We start from the raw sequence: 22,278 nt of genomic DNA on the forward strand, positions 1-22,278 counted from the left end.
TCTCAGTCCCAGCTTTGATGCGCCTGTACTGACCTCGCCTTCTGGATGATAGCACGGTGAACAGGCCGTGGTTCGGGTGGTTGATTTTCTTGATGATCTGTTTGGCCTTCCTGTGACATTGGGTGCTGTAGATGTCATGGAGTGCAAGCACAATTCCCCGGTGATGCGTTGGGCAGATCGCACCACCCTATGGAGAGCCCTGCTGTTGCGGGCTGAGCAGTTGCCGTACCAGGCGGTGATACAGCCCAACAGGATCCTCTCAATGGTGCATCTGTATAACTGTGAGGGTCTTAGGGGCCAAGCCAAATTTCTTCAGCCTCCTGAGGTTGAGGAGGTGCTGTTGCGTCGATGTGGATGGGGGTGTGCTCCCTCTGCTGTCTCCTCAAGTCCACGATCAGTTCCTTTGTTTTGTTGATGTTGAGGTTATTTTCCTGGCTCCACTCTGCCAGGGCCCTCACCTCCTCTCTGTGGGCTGTCTCATCATTGTTGGTAATAAGGCTGTTGTGTTGTGTCATCTGCAAACTTGATGATTGAGTTGGAGGCGTGCGTGGCCATTCGGTCATGGTAAACAGGGAGTACAGAAGGGAGTTGAGCACCCTTGATCAGCGTAGTGGTGTTGTTTCCTACCTTCACCATCTGGGGGGGCGGCCCGTCAGGAAGTCCAGGACCCTGTTGCGCAGGGCGGGGTTGAGACCGAGGGCCCCGAGCTTAATGATGAAGCTGTGAATGGTCCTGGCGCAAAAAAAAGGTGTCAAGGGAAGACAGTTTGGATTCGGCTTCAGACCAATCACATCACAAGCCAAATGCCATTATTGACAGAAAGAAAATGTGCATTGTTGCATCTTATTGTGGCTAGCTAGCTAAAATGGTCCCTTTCCTAAATTAGCCATGGAATAAAATAGGGATTTAGCCTTTTTTTTTTTACTAGTTTTACTTAATTCTCCGTACTGGCCAATGATTATAACAGGGATTCTGATCCAACCATAAATCCATACATTGTGCCCCTGGCCTGAGAAGATAGAAGTTCAACATGTAGCTAGATGTAGTATGCTGAAGTTAGGCTAGCAGGCAAGTATTTTAGCCAGGTAGCCCAGTACAACAAAAACTAAAAGTATGTGCTGCATGGACAGCCACATCATATTTAGCTTACGTTGATTGAACTAAAAATGTTTTGCTATCTTTTAGTTGTCACTTTATTAGACTAAGCATAGTTGATTAGATGATGTTGAAATGTTGACGTTGAAATGGTGCTGGAATTGTAGAGCCAGCTCCTGTTTTCTTTGCGACTTGAGGTAACGTTCCGTGGCTCAAATTCAAAAGTTGTTTTGTAGTCCGAAAATGTCGGAAAGATTACCTTTCTTGTACAGTAACTGTTTATTATATGCAATATATTTTGTGGACTTCGCCAGACAGAGGTTGCTCTCCGGTTTTGTGGTGAAACAAAGGTGTGTTTGAATTTATTCTTATTGTCTCGGCATTAGGTCTGCATATCACGGTGTCAAGGCATATGAACTAGCAGGTTATAGAGCAAACAACGCAATTATCACAACACATAGGTTGTAATATGGCATTTTTTCTGGCTTGGCTTCCCCGGTGATTTTATCCACACACCACTACTGTACTGCACTGTACTCAAATATACTCTACACCTAAATTGACCACATGAATGTCTTCTCCTTAAGAGGACACACATTTTTATCTTGAAATTATTAACCAGCCACCCCTGGATTTTTTTTGTAATAAGCGCTGTGACAACCAACTCATGAGACAACCAGACCTGCTCTCCCCTATCCCCATAAGTTCAGAGGCAGATTGATTAGGCCATTCAGAAAATTCCCAAATTGTCTCATTGTTGGAATGCTTGCTGGAGATTTCTGTGGATATGACCAGTTAGCATTCTATTCTATTTTATTATGTATGTACAGTGGGGCAACAAAGTATTTAGTCAGCCACCAATTGTGCAAGTTCTCCCACTTAAAATGATGAGAGAGGCCTGTAATTTTCATCATAGTTACACTTCAACTATGACAGACAAAATGAGAAAAAAAATCCAGAAAATGACATTGTAGGATTTTTAATGAATTTATTTGCAAATTATGGTGGAAAATAAGTATTTGGTCAATAACAAAAGTTTATCTCAATACTTTGTTATATACCCTTTGTTGGCAATGACAGGGGTCAAACGTTTTCTGTAAGTCTTCACAAGGTTTTCACACACTGTTGCTGGTATTTTGGCCCATTCCTCCATGCAGATCTCCTCTAGAGCAGTGATATTTTGGGGCTGTTGCTGGGCAACACTGACTTTCAACTCCATCCAAAGATTGTCTATGGGGTTGAGATCTGGAGACTGGCTAGGCCACTCCAGGACCTTGAAATGCTTCTTACGAAGCCACTCCTTCGTTGCCCGGGCGGTGTGTTTGGGATCATTGTCATGCTGAAAGTCCCAGCCACGTTTCATCTTTAATGCCCTTGCTGATGGAAGGAGGTTTTCACTCAAAATCTCATGATACATGGCCCCATTCATTCTTTCCTTTACACGAATCAGTCGTCCTGGTCCCTTTGCAGAAAAACAGCCCCAAAGCACGATGTTTCCACCCCCATGCTTCACAGTAGGTATGGTGTTCTTTGGATGCAACTCAGCATTCTTTGTCCTCCAAACACGGCGAGTTGAGTTTTTACCAAAAAAGTTATATTTTGGTTTCATCTAACCATATGACATTCTCCCAATCTTCTTCTGGATCATCCAAATGCTCTCTAGCAAACTTCAGACGGGCATGGACATGTACTGGCTTAAGCAGGGGGACACGTCTGGCACTGCAGGATTTGAGTCCCCGGCGGCGTAGTGTGTTACTGATGGTAGGCTTTGTTACTTTGGTCCCAGCTCTCTGCAGGTCATTCACTAGGTCCCCCCGTGTGATCATTTTGACCCCACGGGGTGAGACATTGCGTTGACCCCAGATCGAGGGAGATTATCAGTGGTCTTGTATGTCTTCCATTTACTAATAATTGCTCCCACAGTTGATTTCTTCAAACCAAGCTGCTTACCTATTGCAGATTCATTCTTCCCAGCCTGGTGCAGGTCTACAGTTTTGTTTCTGGTGTCCTTTGACAGCTCTTTGGTCTTGGCCATAGTGGAATTTGGAGTGTGACTGTTTGAGGTTGTGGACAGGTGTCTTTTATACTGATAACAAGTTCATACAGGTGCCATTAATACAGGTAACGAGTGGAGGACAGAGGAGCCTCTTAAAGAAGAAGTTACAGGTCTGTGAGAGCCAGAAATCTTGCTTGTTTGTAGGTGACCAAATACTTATTTTCCACCATATTTGCAAATAAATTCATTAAAAATCCTACAATGTGATTTTCTGGATTTTTTTTTCTCATTTTGTCTTTCATAGTTGAAGTGTACCTATGATGAAAATTACAGGCCTCTCTCATCTTTTTAAGTGGGAGAACATGCACAATTGGTGGCTGACTAAATCCTTTTTTGCCCCACTGTATGTATGTGTGTGTGTGTGTGTGTGTGTGTGTGTGTGTGTGTGTGTGTATTTGCCCAGTGCTGATAAATGTCTAGCTGCTATGTTGGGTTAATAGGGGGTATAGCCTGTGAGGTGATGAGTGTATATAAAAGAGGCCCACTCAGCACAACTAGTGACACTGTATTTTACTGCCCCGCTGATACAGCTCCAGATATATAGACCATAGAAACCTCTTCATGCACACTCAGGAAAGGGGAGGCCGATATTTCCACTCCTTTATGGTTCATGTTTGTTTGGAGGTGAGGAGAGGGCAGGGGAGGAGAGGTGTTGATTATTGCAACGCTCTCTCCCACACAGGGAGCTCCTGCACTCTCACACTGGGGATGTCCTCATTGTCTGAAAACACTCTGTATCAGCCCAAGATGTTCAATCTAACGGAATAGCAGGTATGGAGTATTTTTTCAAAGGGAGGACAGAGGCCCTTGAATACTTGTAAGGCACATTGTGTTTCCACAGACTGTCCCAGACACCAAGCACTGTAACCTTACTGTTAATCTCAGATGGAGAGAGGAAGAGACGGAAGTGAGGAGGAACTGATGCATTTCTCTCTACCCTGCAGGCTGGCTGTGTCCTACATCCTGTAGCAGAGAAAATCTGAATCTCTTTCTCTCTCCCTCCTCTCCTGTCTTTGGGCCCTTCATTGGCTGGTCAATAGGGTTAGCCAACATTGCATCGCATTATGCATAACATCTATAAGACTCCCCGTAGCCCTGTCATAATTAGATTATGACAGGAGACAGACTCTCTCGTCTCCCATTAATGCACAGGAACCGCTTCATGTCCCCTCTCAGCTTAACAACAGGCACTGCAAATTAACCTCAAAATACCCACCGTGCGAAGATATTGAGAACAAGTATACAAATAAATACAGTATAGATGACAATATGATTCAGGTCTTATTTGAACACCGTTAAACGTTATGAGTATTGTAGTCACTCAATCATACAGTATGTCCCTATGGTCTATTAGTTTGTTGTGACTTACCATATACTCACTGCACCTTGTGCCAAAGCAATACTCCTAATAATAATATATGGTACCTATGTAGTGCATTTCAATGACCCAAAGTCACTTTATAATTGTAGAAACTAAACAAAAAAACGGAGATCAAAACACACCTAAGATTACGATGCGCCATGCCAAGCGTAGGCTGGAGTGGTGTAAATCTCGGCGCCATTGCACACTGGAGCAGTGCAAACCCGTTCTCTGGAGTGATGAATCACGCAGCACCATCTGGCAGTCTGATGGACAAATCTGGGTTTGGCGGATGCCAGGAAAACGCTACCGGCCAGAATGCATAGTGACAACTGTAAAGTTTGGTGGAGGAGGAATAATGGTCCGCGGCTGTTTTTCATGGTTCTGGCCCCTTTGTTCCAGTGAAGGGAACTCTTAATGCTACAGCATACAATGACATTCTAGACAATTTTGTGCTTCCAACTTTGTGGCAACAGTTTGGGGAAAGGCCCTTTCCTGTTTCAGCATGACAATGCCACCGTGGACAAAACAAGGTCCATACAGAAATGGTTTATTGAGATCGGTGTGGAAGAACTTGACTGGCCTGCACAGAGCCCTGACCTCAACACCACACCTTTGGGATGAATTGGAACGCTGACTGTGAGCCGGGCCTAATCGCCCAACATCAGTGCCCGACCTCACTAATGCTCTTGTGGCTGAATGGAAGCAAGTCCCCTTAGCAATGTTCCAACATCTAATGGAAAGCCTTCCCAGAAGAGTGGAGGCTGTTATAGCAGCAAAGGGGGGGACCAACTCCATATTAATGCCCATTTGGAATGAGATGCTCAACGAGCAGGTTTCCACATACTTTTGGCCATGCAGTGTATATCTCAACGGTTTAGACACTCTTTATAATGTTTAGAAAAACAGATAACCTCAGCTTCACTGTGTGGCTTCTGTAGGGACAGAGAAAAACTCCACCAACTCATTTAGATGTGAGCCAGTACTTTTAGAGAGCTGTTTTCCCTTGCGTCCTATAACTTCCATGATAGGATAAAGAAAGAGAGAGGTTTCTAATCTGATCTAGAGGAACTCTTTGTGAGAAACTTCTAGTGAAAGCTCTCCACTTTGCTGTTACATCCAGTGTTACACACCTGTTGCACAATTATACTTTTTTCCCTCCAGCTCTACACAACCTACTCTCTCTCTCACACGCACTTAACTTAAGAGCCTGCACTGCCCCCTTGACTGCAACTTCAAAGCCTCATGCAGCATCATGGAAATTTGGCCACTGCACTGGTTCATTATCTCTCTCTCTCTCTCTCTCTCTCTCTCACTCTCTCTCACTCTCTCTCTCTCTCTCTCTCTCTCTCTCTCTCTCTCTCTCTCTCTCTCCCTCCCTCTCTCTCTCCCTCTCTCTCTCCCCCCCTCTCTCTCCCCCTCTCCCTCCCTCTCTCTCCCCCTCTCCCTCTCTCTCTCTCCCCCTCTCTCTCTTTCTCTCTCCCCCCTCTCTCTCTTTCTCTCTCTCCCCCTCTCCCTCTCTCTCTCTCCCTCTCTCCCTCCCTCTCCCTCTCTCTGTCTCCCCCCCCTCTCTATTTCTCTCTCTCTCCCCCTCTCCCTCTCCCTCTCCATCTCTCTCTCTCTCTCTCTCTCTCTCTCATAGTCTGAATGATGAGCTCTGAACTTTAAATCACTATTATAGAACAGCTTACCTATTAAAAACCTATCAGATATAGAACCTGGGCTTAGGAAATTAAATCCACTTGTTTTCCAGCACAGTATGCATCACTGTAACATGGTTGTGATTGACTCTACTAGTGCCATTAGAATCTCTCTTATTTAACCAAGGGATCTACATACGTTTCAGGTCACTGTTAATAGGAAGAATATGAATGTACGACATTTGGAGAAAATGTGGAACGCTGAGGGGCTGTGGTTTTTCATTTTGGAGAACGTCTCTCTGTTCCGTCCAGTGGCTTTGGCCCTGGTGTGTTTTGTGAAGTAGTTGCTTAGAAATAAAACCGTGTGCTTGATCGCTGCCATCAGCAGGTAAGTTACTGCACTTCACTTGATAAACACAGGGATGAACTAATAGACTCTTGGCAAGGAGACAGTAAGTCTGTGCCTCTCACTTTCTCATATCTCTTCTCCCTTCTTAACTCTTCTCGTCTCTCTCCCTCCCTCTCTATCCCCAGACCCAAACAAACTCAGGGCCAGCTTTCATTTGTCTCTTACATCAGTGGGAAAATATAGGAAAGCAATCACACACACACACACACACACACACACACACACACACACACACACACACACATTGCACAGGGTGCTCCATACTACGGGGTTATGCTGTTGTATCGTCTCTCATGCTGGTCTACTTTTTAGGGATAGAAAGAGTGTATTTATAGCAGAATGTTATAAATATCATATATATCTGCACCGTTACCCTAAGCACCCTTTCTAATTTCACTCCACATGTTCACATGTGCGCACAAACATAATTACCATCAGTCAGTATTGGATAGTGATAGTCTGTTATACAGTAACTGTACATAGAAAAGTGCGTAAGTGACGTTCACTGTAAAACCTTTCTGTAAATTTACAGCATTATACTGGCACCAGATTTGCCATCTTAATACTGTAATTTTGCATTACAGCAGAGATGCTATAATACACAGTGAGGCTATAAAACATTAGGAACACCTGCTCTTTCCATGACATAGACTGAGCAGGGGAATCCAGGTGAAAGCTATAATGCATTATTGATGTCACCTTTTAAATCAAATCAAATTCAAGTTTATTAGTCACATGTGCCGAATTCACCTTACAGTGAAATGCTTACTTACAAGCCCCTAACCAACAATGCAGTTTAAAAAATATGAAAAAAGAATAAGGAACAAGTAATTAAAGAGCAGCAGTGAAATAACAATAGCGAGACTATATACAGGGGGTACTGGTACAAAGTCAATGTGCGAGGGCACCGGTTAGTCAAGGTAATTGAGGTAATATGTACATGTAGGTAGAGTTATTAAAGTGACTATAAATAGATAATACCAGAGAGTAGCAGCGGCATAGAAGAGGGGGTGGGGGGTGGGCAATGAAAATAGTCTGGGTAGCCATTTGATTAGATGTTCAGGAGTCTTATGGCTTGGGGGTAGAAGCTGTTTAGAAGCCTTTTGGACCTAGACTTGGCACTCCGGTACCGCTTGCCGTGCAGTAGCAGAGAGAACAGTCTATGACTAGGGTGGCTGGAGCCTTTGACAATTTTTAGGGCCTTCCTCTGACACCGCCTGGTATAGAGGTCCTGGATGGCAGGAAGCTCGGCCCCAGTGATGTACACACTACCCTCTGTAGTGCCTTGCAGTCGGAGGCCGAGCAGTTGCCACACCAGGCAGTGATGCAAACAGTCAGGATGCTCTCGATGGTGCAGCTGTAGAACCGTTTGAGAATCTGAGGACCTGTGCCAAATCTTGTCAGTCTCCTGAGGGAGAATAGGTTTTGTAGTTTTGCCTTGAAGAATGGGCAAAAATCCCAGTGGCTATATGTGCCAAGCTTATAGAGACATACCCCAAGAGACTTGCAGCTGTAATTGCTGAAAAGGTGGCTCTACAAAGTATTGACTTTGGGGGGTGAATAGTTATGCACTCTCAAGTTTTCAGTTTTTTTGTCTTTTATCTTGTTTGTTTCACAAAAAAAAATATTTTGCATCTTCAAAGTGTTGTGTGCATGTTGTGTTAATCAAATTATTCAAATTATTCAAACCCCCCCAAAAATCTATTTTAATTCCAGGTTGTAAGGCAACAAAATAGGAAAAATGCCAGGGGAGGTGAATACTTTCGCAAACCACTGTATGTGTGCCATTCAGAGGGTGAATGGGCAAGACAAAAGATTTAAGTGTCAATGAATGTGGTTTGTTAGTAGGTGCCAGGCGCACCGGTTTGTGTCAAGAACTGCAAGGCTGCTGGGTGGTAAACACTCAACAGTTTCCCATTTGTATCAAGAATGGTTCACCACCAAATGGACATCCAGGCAACTTGACACATCTGTGGGAAGCATTGGAGTCAACATGGGCCAGCATCCCTGTGGACAGCTTTTGACACCTTATAGTCCTTACCCCGATGAATTAAGGCTGTTCTGAGGGCAAACGGGGGTGCAACTCAATATTAGGAAGTTGTTCCTAATGTTTTGTACACTCAGTGTATCTATGTTTTACAGTAGTGAAACAGTATTGTGTAATATATTACAGCATCTCTGCTGTGAAGCAAAATTACATTGTTTTACATATTAGCACAATCTTTTTTAATACCACACAAATTACCGAAATTACAGGCTAAGAATGGACAGAGAAATAGGCCAATGTGCTCATCTTATCATATTTCTCCAATTCCAAACCAGTGTGTCTCGTTTGCAATGAAATTTTCCCTGTTTGCAAATAATTACATCTGAGACGTCATTAGGAATCTGAACATGGTACTTTCAAAAGTTAGAACAATTTAAGCTTTAACTAGTGTCTACTCTTCTTCCGTGGCTTAACCCAACGAGAAGGTCACATGTGTTTCCCTGAAAGCTGTCTGGGTTTAAACATCTTCTATTGTACAGACAGTGAATAGCTTAATCAATTGATAGTGACACAATTCAATTACTTCCCAAGCAAATTCAATTTTTTTTGCTATAGCAGATTGTAGCTCAGCCTCAATGTCAAAGAAACGAAACAATGATATCCCCATATGCATCGGAGTCATGTCTTCCCGGGTATTTTAGAGCTTGTTTCTATCATAAAGCACTGCGGACCAAAGCACTGTTATAGATCACTTCATATAATAGGATCTTAAACTAACAAGGGGTAGGCCTGTGCCTGTGGCACACCACAATTCGGGTCTTGGTTTTAACTTAAGAACCCTTCACTGACACAGAGGTAGGCTGTTTACAGAGTGAGTGGAGGAATTGACTGACAAATCTATGGGTATAGCAGCCTCTAGCTTAATTTTGTCTGTCAAACAGGTAGGCCTACCTGTTTATTTTTTAAATAGGGAGAAATAGGATCCAACACAAAGCCATATTGTTCTAAGTCAAGTCTAATTAAAATGAAGACGTTTGAAATGAATTATGCCTGCTCGAATTTGCCTACTTTCAGCACCATGAGCTGTCCATTTTCGATTGATTACACCACAGATGCTGCTTCCAGTTTCAGCACCACAATGTAAGTTACTCGAATCTGGTTAATTGTGAAGTCAATAACTCTAATAAATACATAATGGTTAAATGTTTTTTTATTTTGATAAAATCAATTATAGTGGTAGCAAGCTATCAAAGTTGACCTTCTCAAACTGAACAGAACAGAGGCTAGTCCGCGCACAAGATTGTTTTGGACTAGGCCTAATCACAAAAAAAATATGGAAGAAGACATTTTTTTTACCTAGGCAAGTAAGTTAAGAACAAATTCTTGTTTTCAATGACGGCCTAGGAACAGTGGGTTAACTGCCTGTTCAGGGGCAGAACGACAGATTTGTACCTTGTCAGCTCGGGGCTTTGAACTTGAAACCTTCCGGTTACTAGTCCAAAGCTCTAACCCCGGCCTACTCTGCTCTTGCTGAAGAAAAAAAAAAGTGTGCTGCCTAACCACTCTACCCTACTGCTTCCTTAACTGCCACAGAAGGCCTACACAGCACAGCCTCTGGTTAGGCAGCACACTTTTTTTTTTTTTCAGCAAGAGCAGAGCAGGCCGGGGCTCAGGGCTGGAATATCCATTGCGGTGTGTACTGCAGCATAGCTGCTGGGATGGTGTAAATAAAACTATCTTACAAATGTAACTTTGCTCTGTGCTTCTCCCAGCATGCACTTTGTAGCCTATAGCCCAGGGGTGTCAACCTCAATCCACAGAGGGCCGATTGTCTGCAAGTTTTTGTATTTTTCCTCCTTTCAATTAAGACCTAGACCACCAGGTGAGGGGAGCTCCTTACTAATTAGTAACCGTAATTCATCGTTCAAGTTCAAGGGTGGAGTTCGAAAACCCGCAGACACTCGGCCCTCCGTGGATTGAGTTTGACACGTGCTATAGCCTATAGGCTATGGATAATTTGATTGAGACCACAATAAATATCCTATAGGCGTACTTCATATTGCGCGCCCAGCGGAGAATCAGATGAGGGGCGGCATCGGGTACACATCGATATATAGCCTAATAAGCAACTCATTCTAAAACGCTGAGAAATCTGAAAATGTCATCAATTACAAATTACATAACCCTCCCTTGGACTAAACTGAAAAAAGACTAAACCCTCCCATTGACTGAAATGTAAAAAACATGACCCTCCCCCATTTTCCTCCAGGTAACCAATCTGTACATTTCCATCCGTTCCTAATAAAACATCACTATAGCCTACATAATAGCACATATTATTTGACCGAACTCACAACATTTTCCTTTCTTTCCGCCAAATGTTTGCATACTACTAGTAGTGAAAGTGAACAGGTTTACAAATATTGTTGTAGCACTGTATTGAACAGTTTTGTTTAAATTAAACAACTGGTTAGTGGGGAGAGGGTATACGGACACTCTTGGCCTGCAACACGATGCCATATGTCGCTCAGCTGAGAGCCGCGTGAATCAAATCCCACGAGGTTGATGAGGACACTGTGTCCCGGTGTTGTTGCAGTTGATGCTCTCCCCATTGACTAATAGACTATATCACGGTGACATCTAGATGGCTACCGATGTGAGTTATTTCTTGTGTAGGCTGCCACCCTACTTGAAATATAATCATCGGAGGGAGAAAAAAAATTGGCCACGTTACTAGCTACCGCCGGCGACACTGTGATAGATGCACCTTAGGTCGACAGGCAACTCGATACAACACTGGTGCACTGTTCATTCTCATCAGCTTTAGTGGCTCGCAAGTACGGCCCACAACATGGTTTACCTTTATGTGTAATGCAGCCCGTCAATCCCCATTTAAGAAACGCTGCACCGGTTATATATTGGTCATATCTTTTGAACTGCTACAAACAAGCCATTTATCTGTAGTAATGGTGAAACCTGTCTGTCAATTATTATCTGGGTGATGTTTTTCTAGGTCGCACGGTAATATACTTACGAGCAATTTAGAGCAGCTGAAATGGCTGGTGTCAACTTGAGCTAAATAGCTAGCTAGGTTAGCAAAGAAAACATGCAGTAACTCAACGTTGGCTAGTAATAAAGAGACTTATAAACAAGCCAAGGTACCTACCCAGCAGCTGCTGAAAATATTATTCCACTTCACCGCAGCTTCAAGAAGACATTTACTAAAATAGTCTGAGTTTCATGTGTCTCACCTGACAGCATGAGGTTGGTGTCTGAAACTGATCATTTTATTCTACAGTAGGCATAAGCTATTACTGTAAAGAAATACAGTATGTTAGAGTAATTTTTACAGGAGGCTTCTAAATACAGTTAATAACAATATTTTTCTGAATTTTGCCCATAATGCATTAATGCTGTAAAACACATTTACGGTGTTTTACTGTGCATTCTACAGTGTTTTACTGTTGAAATTACAATAAGGTCTTAGTGTTGCAATTTCACACTCTCTTGTCCTCCGTATCCTTTTAGTTTTCTCTCTTTTGTTTGTATTTTTAGCACTTGCCTTATTCTCCCCTCCCTCCCACTTTCTTTCTGATTGAAGGGGAATGCATGGCTGGCATAGAAAGAAAGGAGGAAATAGATAATGATACCAGGCAGTATGGTGTGGAAAACACTGACCTCTCACGTAGCTGAACCGTCACACACACTCACACTCACACACACACACACACACACACACACTCACACACACTCACACAGGATATTAATATTATACGTTATACACACATTCTCTTTCATTCACGCACGTACGCACGCACACACACACACACATACACACACACACACACACACACACACACACACACACACAGCTGTATTTCTGCTCCTTGACTCTAAATCTTCGCCCAGTTGGATGAGTCCGCTTAAGGGAGATTCACGGCCCAGATGAAACAGGATGGTAAAATGTGTTTTGTGTGTGTGTCAGTCCATTCTATAATGTTGCTTGTGGAGTATTGACAAAAGCAGACTATTTGGGGCGGAATAATCACTAACGGTAAAAATGGATATTAAATGGACCTACAAGGCATGGTTAGCTAGAAACTGCACTATTTGCCTTCTCCACTTTCACCCTGACCAAAAGCCGTCTCCCCAGCCACATCCCCCTATGTCAGGGAAACAGAGTGGCACTCCAACAGAACACACTCCTAGGGCGTTTACACTCTCACGTTGGCTGTTCCATTTCATTAAGAGGGCATTAGGTTGGGGGGCGTTTTGGCTGTATATGGTTTTGTCTCTGCTCTTCCATGCACTCATCATTACCAGAGGAGAGAGTGAGGCACTTCACCTCTCCGTCTCTGGCTCTGTCTGTCTGTCTGCCTGTCTCTTTGTGTCTGTTTCTGTCTCTCTGCCTCTGTTTTTCTGTCTCTCTCTCTCTCTCTGCGTGTCTGTCTCTGTCGCTCTGTTTTTTTTGTGTGTCTCTGACAGTTGCAGGGATATACAATTTACATACACCATATCAGCCACAAGCAAGTTAGACACAACACGTTACAAAAGCCATCCAATACACGTAATCCAAAAGCCTGTTACTGTCCAATCATGGCAGTGCTTTATCCACCTTGGATTGGTTGTTTATTGATCTCTCTATCCAGGGAGTGAGTGATGGATTGGTCCAGTCATCGATGAAGTCATTAGTCACAGAGGTGTCATACTGTCAAGTTATCGAAGTGTAATGACGCATGGTGGGTTGTGGTGGTGACGCCTGCACAGTTCATGACACACGAAGTCCCTCCCCATGTCAAGACACACATTGTTATTTCACAATAGAGAGGGGTTCTGTCCCAATGGTGCTGACACATGACAACCCATTGTTGATTCCAAATGATGTCCGATTGATCCTGTGAAATGTATCATTTATCTGTATTATTGTATAAGATCAAGCCTATAAAAAGTTTGAAACTTTCTTCATCCACAGCACACACACCCACACACACACTCTCTCTCTCTCTCTCTCTCTCTGAGCAGCAGCAGCTGGGAGCGGATCTGGTGTCCGTGCATGGCCTGTCTGACAGTAAAGGCCTATTAGTGTCTGCTACTCTATCAAAACCAGATGTTCCTGGGCCGTTAGGTCCAAGCCATGCCCTAACTCACCTCCCCCTCCAGGTATAACTCAGCCTGGAGTGGACCACCGACAGCCCTTTACTCACCCTAATATTTCACATTAATCCCATGGAAAATAAATGATGTTCTGAATCACCATCTAAGAGGAAGGGGGGAGTTCAGCTCCAGGCGAGGGGAGAGAGGGGACTAAGCGGGAAGGGGGATGAGGGGTGAGAGACGCAACATAAAGGTAAATACATAGTGAATTTCTCTCCAAGCCACTTATTAGCATCATCCTCCAGTAGTATCCCTGCATTTTCCCTCGTTTTACCGTCATACCACACAGATAAAAACAGTCAGACACACACGCACAGAGAAACAGACACACCAATGAATACGTTAAGCCCCAGAGCTATGTGGAGATTAGATAAGATTTAAGAATACAGAGTGAGTCACACACACACACACACACACACACACACACACACACACACACACACACACACAGCAGAGGGTGAGACGAGCAAGTCATCAGACTAAGAGAATAACAACATGCATCTTGTTCACTCTTGACAAGATGAAAAATGGCCTTTTTACTGCAAATGAAAAATCCCGTACCAGCCACAGAGTGGATTTACTTAGAGAGAAAGAGATATGGAAGAGGGGTAAAAACACAGAAATAAAGATGGAGATGAGCAGGAGAGGAAGAGAGAGGAAAAACATTTTTGACACAGATGAATCATCTCACACTTTGAGTCTATGTCAACTGCTAGTTCAGCTGGATAAACATCTACAGGTGCAGGATCTTAATTTCACCTATATTGTCACAGCAAAAATAATCCTGCATCAACAGGATTGTAACATTTAGTCCACAATGCTGCTTTGTCAGTAGTTAGGTTATTAGCTGGGGCTAAAGTAGGCTACATGAAAAGTGCAATAATGTTGTTGACATAACCGTGTGTTAGTATGGGTTTTCAGTGAATTTATGTAAATCATGGAGCTCATCTACGTAAGGAAAATTCTCAGCAACAAAAGAGTGGTCAAATTAAGATCCTACATCTGGAATTGGCCAGCAGTTTCCTTCCACTCTGTAAGATTCAGCTGCTTTCTACAGCTCCGTCTCTGTATCTGTTTCTGTCCCCACAGGTGTTCAACTCATTACTTTAGCATTCTAGATCCTCATAACCTAGGGTACCCCAACTGGTGGCCTGTGGGTCGAATTTGGCCCGTGGGTAGTTTTATTTGGGCCCCTAAATTTTCTGAGCCAAAAAAATAATTTTATAATTGTGTGGAATTTTTTATTGTTGGACATAAAAGACTGTAAAAACACCAGGAAATCAGCTAAAGTTATTTTAATTTGAGAAATCTGTTCCCAAGTATTCCTACCCATAATAGAGAGAGACACGTGATCGTAAACAAATGTAAGTAAGGTTTGAAATGATTATGTTTTGGTCAAACATTATATCTGTTTGGGCTTCTTGCGGTCAATTTGCAGTCTACAAATTATTTGTAATTATGTTCCGGTCCCCCGACCATCCGCTCCAGAAAAAATCGCCCCACGACTGAATCTAGTTGATGATCCCCTAATAGTGCAAGGCATGGGTTTAAGGAAACAGTGAAAACAGGGATAGTTTTCTGTATCTGCAGTTTCATCCTCATTACAGTAATAAAGACGTTTTTTTTCTGACAGCGTGACCTGACCTTGATATATACAGCACATATGTGTGTACTACATACAGTTGAAGTCAAGTTTACATACACTTAGGTTGGAGTCATTAAAACTCATTTTTCAACCACTCCACATATTTCTTGTTAGCAAACTATATTTTTGGCAAGTCTTTTAGGACATCTACTTTGTGCATGACACAAGTAATCTTTCCAACAATTGTTTACAAACAGATTATTTCACTTATAATTAAATGTATCACAATTCCAGTGGATCAGAAGTTTACATACACTAAGTTGACTGTGCCTTTTAAACAGCTTGGAAAATTCCAGAAAATGATGTCATGGCTTTAGAAGCTTCTGATAGGCTAATTGACATCATTTGAGTCAGGTTTACCTGTGAATGTATTTCAAGGCCTATCTTCAGAATCAGTGCCTCTTTGCTTGACATCTTGGGAAAATCCAAATAAATCAGCCAAGACCTCAGAAAAAATGTGTAGACCTCCACAAGTCTGGTTCATCCTTGGGAGCAATTTCCAAACGCCTGAAGTTACCATGTTCATCTGTACAAACAATAGTACGCAAGTATAACACAATGGGACAACGCAGCCGTCATACCGCTCAGGAAGGAGACAAGTTCTATCTCCTAAAGCTGAATGTACTTTGGTGCGAAAAGTGCAAATCAATCCCAGAACAACAGCAAAAGATATTGTGAAGATGCTGGAGGAAACAGGTACAAAAGTATCTGTTTCCACAGTAAAACGAGTCCTATATCGACATAACCTGAAAAAACGCTCAGCGAGGAAGAAACCACTGCTCCAAAACCTCCATAAAAAAGCCAGACTACGGTTTGCAACTGCACATGGGGACAAAGATCATACTTTTTGGAGAAATGTCCTCTGGTCTGATGAAACAAAAATAGAACTGTTTGGCCATAATGACCATCGTTATGTATGGAGGGAAAAGGGGGACGCTTGCAAGCTGAAGAACACCATCCCAACCGCTAATCACAGGGGTGGCAGCATCATGTTGTGGGGGTGCTTTGCCCCAGGAGGGACTGGTGCACTTCACAAAATAGATGGCTTCACGAGGAAGGAAAATGATGTGGATATATTTAAGCAACATCTCAAGACATCAGTCAGGAAGTTAAAGCTTGGTTGCAAATGGGTCTTCCAAACGAACAATGACCCCAAGCATACTTCCAAAGTTGTGGCAAAATGGCTTAAGTACAACAAAGTCAAGGTATTGGAGTGGCCATCACAAAGCCCTGACCTCAATCCCATAGAAAATTTGTGGGCAGAACTGAAAAAGCATGTGCGAGCAAAGAGGCCTAGAAACCTGATTCAGTTACACCAGCTCTGTCAGGAGGAATGGGCCAAAATTCACTCAACTTATTGTGGGAAGCTTGTGGAAGGCTACCCGAAACGTTTGACCCAAGTTTTAAACAATTTTATAAATAATTATTTCTACTATTATTCTGACATTTCACATTCTTAAAATAAAGTGGTGATCCTAACTGACCTAAGACAGGGAATTCATACTAAGATTAAATGTCAGGAATTGTGAAAAACTGAGTTTAAATGTATTTGGCTAAGGTGTATGTAAATCTCCGACTTAAACTGTATATATTTGTGTGTATTATCTGTAGGTGTTATATTTATTATCTAATGTAGAGTTTGCGTGATTCTCTCACCCAGGTTCATCTTGGTGTTTGGCTGTCTGGTCCTGTCAGTGTTCTCCACAATCCCTGCCCATCAAGACCTGTCCAACCATTGTCTGCTCATCCTGGTGAGTGTAAGGATATACTGCCACTTGCCTTACTGTCCTTGTGTGTTCATGTGGATGTCTGTCTGTTTCTCAGTGGATCAGATCTGTAGGATAATAAACACTATTCTATGCGGAACTCTGTTTTCAATACAACACTTATTGAATCAGTGTCAGAGTCCAGCAGAGTTCCCAAGCAGCATAAGTGCCTTATGTCTTATGCCACTACATTTTCCCTCAAGGCTGCTGGATGTATAAGTAAGAAGTACAGTTGAAGTCGAAGTTTACATACACTTAGGTTGGAGTCATTAAAACTCATTTTTCAACCACTCCACAAATTTCTTGTTAACAAACTATAGCTTTGGCAAGTCGGTTAGGACATCTACTTTGTCCATGACACAAGTCATTTTTTCAACAATTGTTTACAGACAGATTATTTCACTTATAATTCACTGTATCACAATTCCAGTGGGTCAGAAGTTTACATACACTAAGTTGACTGTGCCTTTAAACAACTTGGAAAATTCCAGAAAATGATGTCATGGCATTAGAAGCTTCTGATAGGCTAACTGACATCATTTGAGTCAATTGGAGGTGTACCTGTGGATGTATTTCAAGGCCTACCTTCAAACTCAGTGCCTCTTTGCTTGACATCATGGGAAAATCAAAAGAAATCAGCCAAGACCTCAGAAATATGATTCTAGGCCTCCACAAGTCTGGTTCATCTTTGGGAGCAATTTCCAAATGCCTGAAGGTACCACGTTCATCTGTACAAACAATAGTACGCGAGTATAAACACAATGGGACCACGCAGCTGTCATACCGCTCAGGAAGGAGACAAGTTCTGTATCCTAGAGATTAACGTACTTTGGTACGAAAAGTGCAAATCAATCCCAGAACTACAGCCAAAATACCCTGTGAAGATGCTGGAGGAAACAGGTACAAAAGTATCTATATCCACAGTAAAACGAGTCCTATATCGATATAACTTGAAAGGCTGCTCAGCAAGGAAGAAGCCACTGCTCCAAAACCGCCATTAAAAAGCCAGGAATTGTGAAAAACTGGTTTTTAAATATATTTAGATAAGGTGTATGTATTCTTCCGACTTCAACTGTAAGTAAGCCTTGTCCTAGCCAAATTGGCCCATAGGGGCAGGACTCTATCTCCTGTGTCAGAGTGAGGCTTGATGTAGAAGTACATCCCCTGGACATGACGCTAGGACATATACAGTACATATACACACAGCATATTTTAGTGTCAACTGTTCCCGTGTCTATACTGGTCCACACCTTTCAGTGTTAAATTAACACACTGCTTGATGTAAAGCCTAATTTGCATATTTCCCAGTATGCCTTGCCTTTGGAGTGAATTGTTACGACCCATGACTGTATTTTTTAGTGTCAGAGACATGGTTGTTGCATTCATTTATTTTCAGTTCTGTGGCCTTCACTAAGTGAGAACTAAGTGAATAAATGTTTTCACTAAAATTAAATTAAGACAATATGTATTTCATAATGCTTTATTTTGAGGGCCTTGTTTTACCCTAATATATTGGCCTGAAACTCATGGTTTATGGGCCACATCAGGCCTGCAAGTCACATTATGCTGGCTCGCAAATGTATGTGTAATTCCTATTGGAATCCAGCCAAAGTGGGAATATCCAACATTTAGATTGTTCATTCACCCACAACCTGCATTCAGAATGACTCCCAGGGTTGAGAAGACTAAGGTATGAGAATACCTAAAGCATCTAAACTCAGTGCTGTATAGTACTTAAGTTAAAATTGTATTTTACTTCATTCACTACATTCCTAAAGAAAATAATGTACTTTTTTCTCCATAATTTTTTTCTGACACCCAAAAGTACTCATTACATTTGGAATGCATAGCAGGACAGGAAAATGGTCAAAGGAACACACTTACCAAGAGAACATCCCTGGTCATCCCTACTGCCTCTGATCTGGAGGACTCACTGAACACAAATGCTTTGTTAGTACATTTTGTGTTGGAGTGTTATATTTTTGCAATTTCATTTACTTTTCATACTTAAGTATATTTAAAACCAAATACTTTTAGACATTTACTCAAGTAGTATTTTACTGGGTGACTTTTACTTAAGTAATTTTCTATTAAGGTAGCTTAACTTTTACTCAAGTACAACAATTGGGTACTTTATCCACCACTGTATAAACTGAAACAACCATTTCAGTAATAAGTTAAACTAACAGATTGGCTTAGTTTAGAATAATGTATGCTATTTATTTTTGGGTAGCATAAGATTAATTGATCAATGTACACGCAAAATAATAGACATTGAAACAAACTATTCAAAAACTCTACCTGGACTAGAGCATGCTGGGAAATATGATCATGATGTGTGTGGTTTTGGTTTAACTGGTTATTAACACAAACACTGGGGTTCTTTTACACCAATAAGTGTTAATGTCACACCTGAATCAACACAAAAAATGCTAACGCTAGGTTACCCTGATCAATTTGCTGTGCATATATTTAAATGTGTGCATTTTCAGAAATTCAAGGGTAGCTGACGTGTGTGCTGAGTGCTTGTGAAGATCCGTATCATGTTTTATCATACACCGCAATTAGAGCATCCCTACTGTCGGCTACATTTGGCACTGATGGATTGCAATCATATGAATTACTCGGTCTGCCTCTAACTGCATCCCATAAGAACCAACAAAGCACATGCTGCGCAAAGTGTATGTATGTGTGCATGCGTGTGTGAACTGTACATGTGTGTGTTGCAATGAAACAATGTAGACTCATGACTCTGCATACTAATCTTCCTGATTGCTTTCTTGTTATTTCGCAGGACCACAGAAATTAAAACTCAACAATTATGGACATTCCATTTAATCTACTGCAGCTATACCGTATCAAGTTAGCAATCAGTGATGCTACAGATGTCGGATCTTAACTAGATCACTATTTTGTTGCAGATCATTTTCCTGTTGCCTCAGGAAATTCAAATGAGCCTCGTGATTCCTTGAAAATTAGCAGTGCTCGTTTTCTCCATTGGGATCAAGCCTGCTATCAAACTAATATTCTCTCTTGCTCATACGGTATACAGTAGGCCTAGGTCCTATTACTGCAACATTCAAATGTACAAAAATGTATCTGAAATGCAACCATACACATCCATAACCATCATTTTATCTAGCTTAATAACACAAGATAGATATTGGTCTCTACTCCACTAGGCTATGACATACAAGTGTGAAGTGTTTCGAAATAACTGTCAAATTTGTGTTCAATCGTAGCCTGGGGTGATCTAGTGGTTAGGGCCCTTCTGGCACAAATAACTCAATCCCCCGATCAACTTGATTTAGTTGCACATTTCAAACATGTGACTCGTTTCAGGAAACTAGGCATGTGTCGCAAGTCACGACTTCACAGGAGAGGCATTTTTTCTTCTTCATCAAAATGCGTTGTTTGGCAGAAATGCCTTCTGGAACATTTGAACTTTCATGTGCCTTAATAACAAACTTTTTGTTAATACAAATAAAGCTGTTAAATGACGAGCCTATAAAAAAACAGGAACCTTCCCGCTAGCCATGATTGGCTGAGATAATGAATGGGCTGGAGATGCCGAAGGGTGAGTTTCAGATTGGTCTGCCGTGTACAGTGATTGCTCAACTAAACGTTTTGAGATTATGCTGCGGGACTTAGAGGTAATTTGTGGTTTAGTACGGTACCCTGTGTCACTACTTCATTGCTCCAGACCACCACAAAGGGGAGTTAAAGCACTGATTATGCTTTTGGGTTCCAAGGCGCTAATGTGTCTCTAAATTATAATGAATGGGCGACATAAACCAAATTGAAACTGATAACTGATAACATAAAGCTGAGTGACTCAGTCATATAGCCTCGGCACCTACATAAAGCTGAGTGACTCAGTCATATAGCCTCGGCACCTACATAAAGCTTAGTGACTCAGTCATATAGCCTCGGCACCTACATAAAGCTGAGTGACTCAGTCATATAGCCTTGGCACCTACATAAAGCTGAGTGACTCAGTCATATAGCCTCGGCACCTACATAAAGCTTAGTGACTCACTAATTCATGGCTTTGGATCAAAATAAATAAGTACCAACATTCTTTCTGACAGTCTTTTAATAAGTACATGTTTTGGTTATCCTGACCTGGACACCATGTATAGTCTCTAAAAGGAAAAATATTACCACTGTTTCTTGCACATGTCATTTTCAATATGGATCCATAACGAATTAATGTGGGAATAAAGATCACTGAATGACAGAAATATTGTAGGCTAATGAAGTTAAACAAATAGTTGTTTAATGGAAAAAGTAATGGAAGAGGCAAGTGGAAAAGGGAAAAGACTGCACTGCTCTGAGACAAGCATGGGGACTGGTCTTGATAAATCAATGAGATTTTTATTTTCACTGAATCTCCGTTTGGCTATTGGTTAGCCTACAATTAGGGTGTGGAAACTGTCACATTGTACAGCGCCATATTTTCCTAACGGAAACACTGAGGGTTTCGTTTCTCATTTTTCTTGGAATAGAAACACCATAATATTAATCAAATTAATTAAGCTACATTTAAAATCAATCCAATATACTATGTTCTTACAAAAATGTTTTTAATTCTCTAGGTACAGCTAATATTACAAAAAGTCAAATGCTTCTCAAAGATGCCCTCTGGAGGTCAAACTAGCACTAACTAGCATTAATGGCAACAATGTCTGACAATTAAATAACGTGCCATAGAATTCTGCGGTAGCCCCCAAGGTGTGCTGCAGTATGATGCAACTTTTACAGGAAGAACCACTGTAGCATCTTCTGTCTATAAAATGAGCTGCTCGTTATGTGTAGATAATCCTTTTATGTGTAGATAATCCTACAGAATTTTTAAAAAGTTTTTTCTTTAGCCAAGGAGAACTGCAAATGTGTTGCTAATGCTCCCAATAACATTGCTGCCCTGAATTTATCAAGCGCTATCGACAAAGGTCAGTGGGAAAACGTTGTGATGAACTACTTTCAGGAGGACAATTGTACCATGCTGACTCTCTCTGACTCTGAAAATTAACCAGACAATGAGGAAATCCCTGATTTAGGTTTTAAAAATGTTGTAAATGAAAAAGACATTGTAGAGTCTTCTCATGACAGTGATAGGGAAGAAACAGCGATCCACAGTGTTATTGTCACGGAAGAAGTTCACCG

The 22,278-nt window shown here is 41.8% G+C and overlaps 1 protein-coding gene across 8 annotated transcripts in view; it reads left to right on the forward strand.

The window, feature by feature from the left end:
- LOC110502446 (potassium voltage-gated channel subfamily KQT member 5-like) overlaps nucleotides 1–22,278 on the forward strand; it is a 142,362-nt gene that overhangs the window by 83,286 nt on the left and 36,798 nt on the right. For 5 of the 8 annotated variants that reach the window (XM_036960016.1, XM_036960013.1, XM_036960017.1 and 2 more), the window contains one exon: nucleotides 17,007–17,103. In XM_036960016.1, the coding sequence (XP_036815911.1) occupies nucleotides 17,007–17,103 (97 nt within the window). The remainder of the gene's footprint in view (nucleotides 1–17,006; nucleotides 17,104–22,278) is intronic. The other 3 variants (XM_036960014.1, XM_036960019.1, XM_036960020.1) reach the window with 1 other exon arrangement.

The sequence above is a fragment of the Oncorhynchus mykiss genome, chromosome 23 (genome assembly GCF_013265735.2).
Source record: "Oncorhynchus mykiss isolate Arlee chromosome 23, USDA_OmykA_1.1, whole genome shotgun sequence".
In the NCBI taxonomy this organism is placed as follows: domain Eukaryota; kingdom Metazoa; phylum Chordata; class Actinopteri; order Salmoniformes; family Salmonidae; genus Oncorhynchus; species Oncorhynchus mykiss.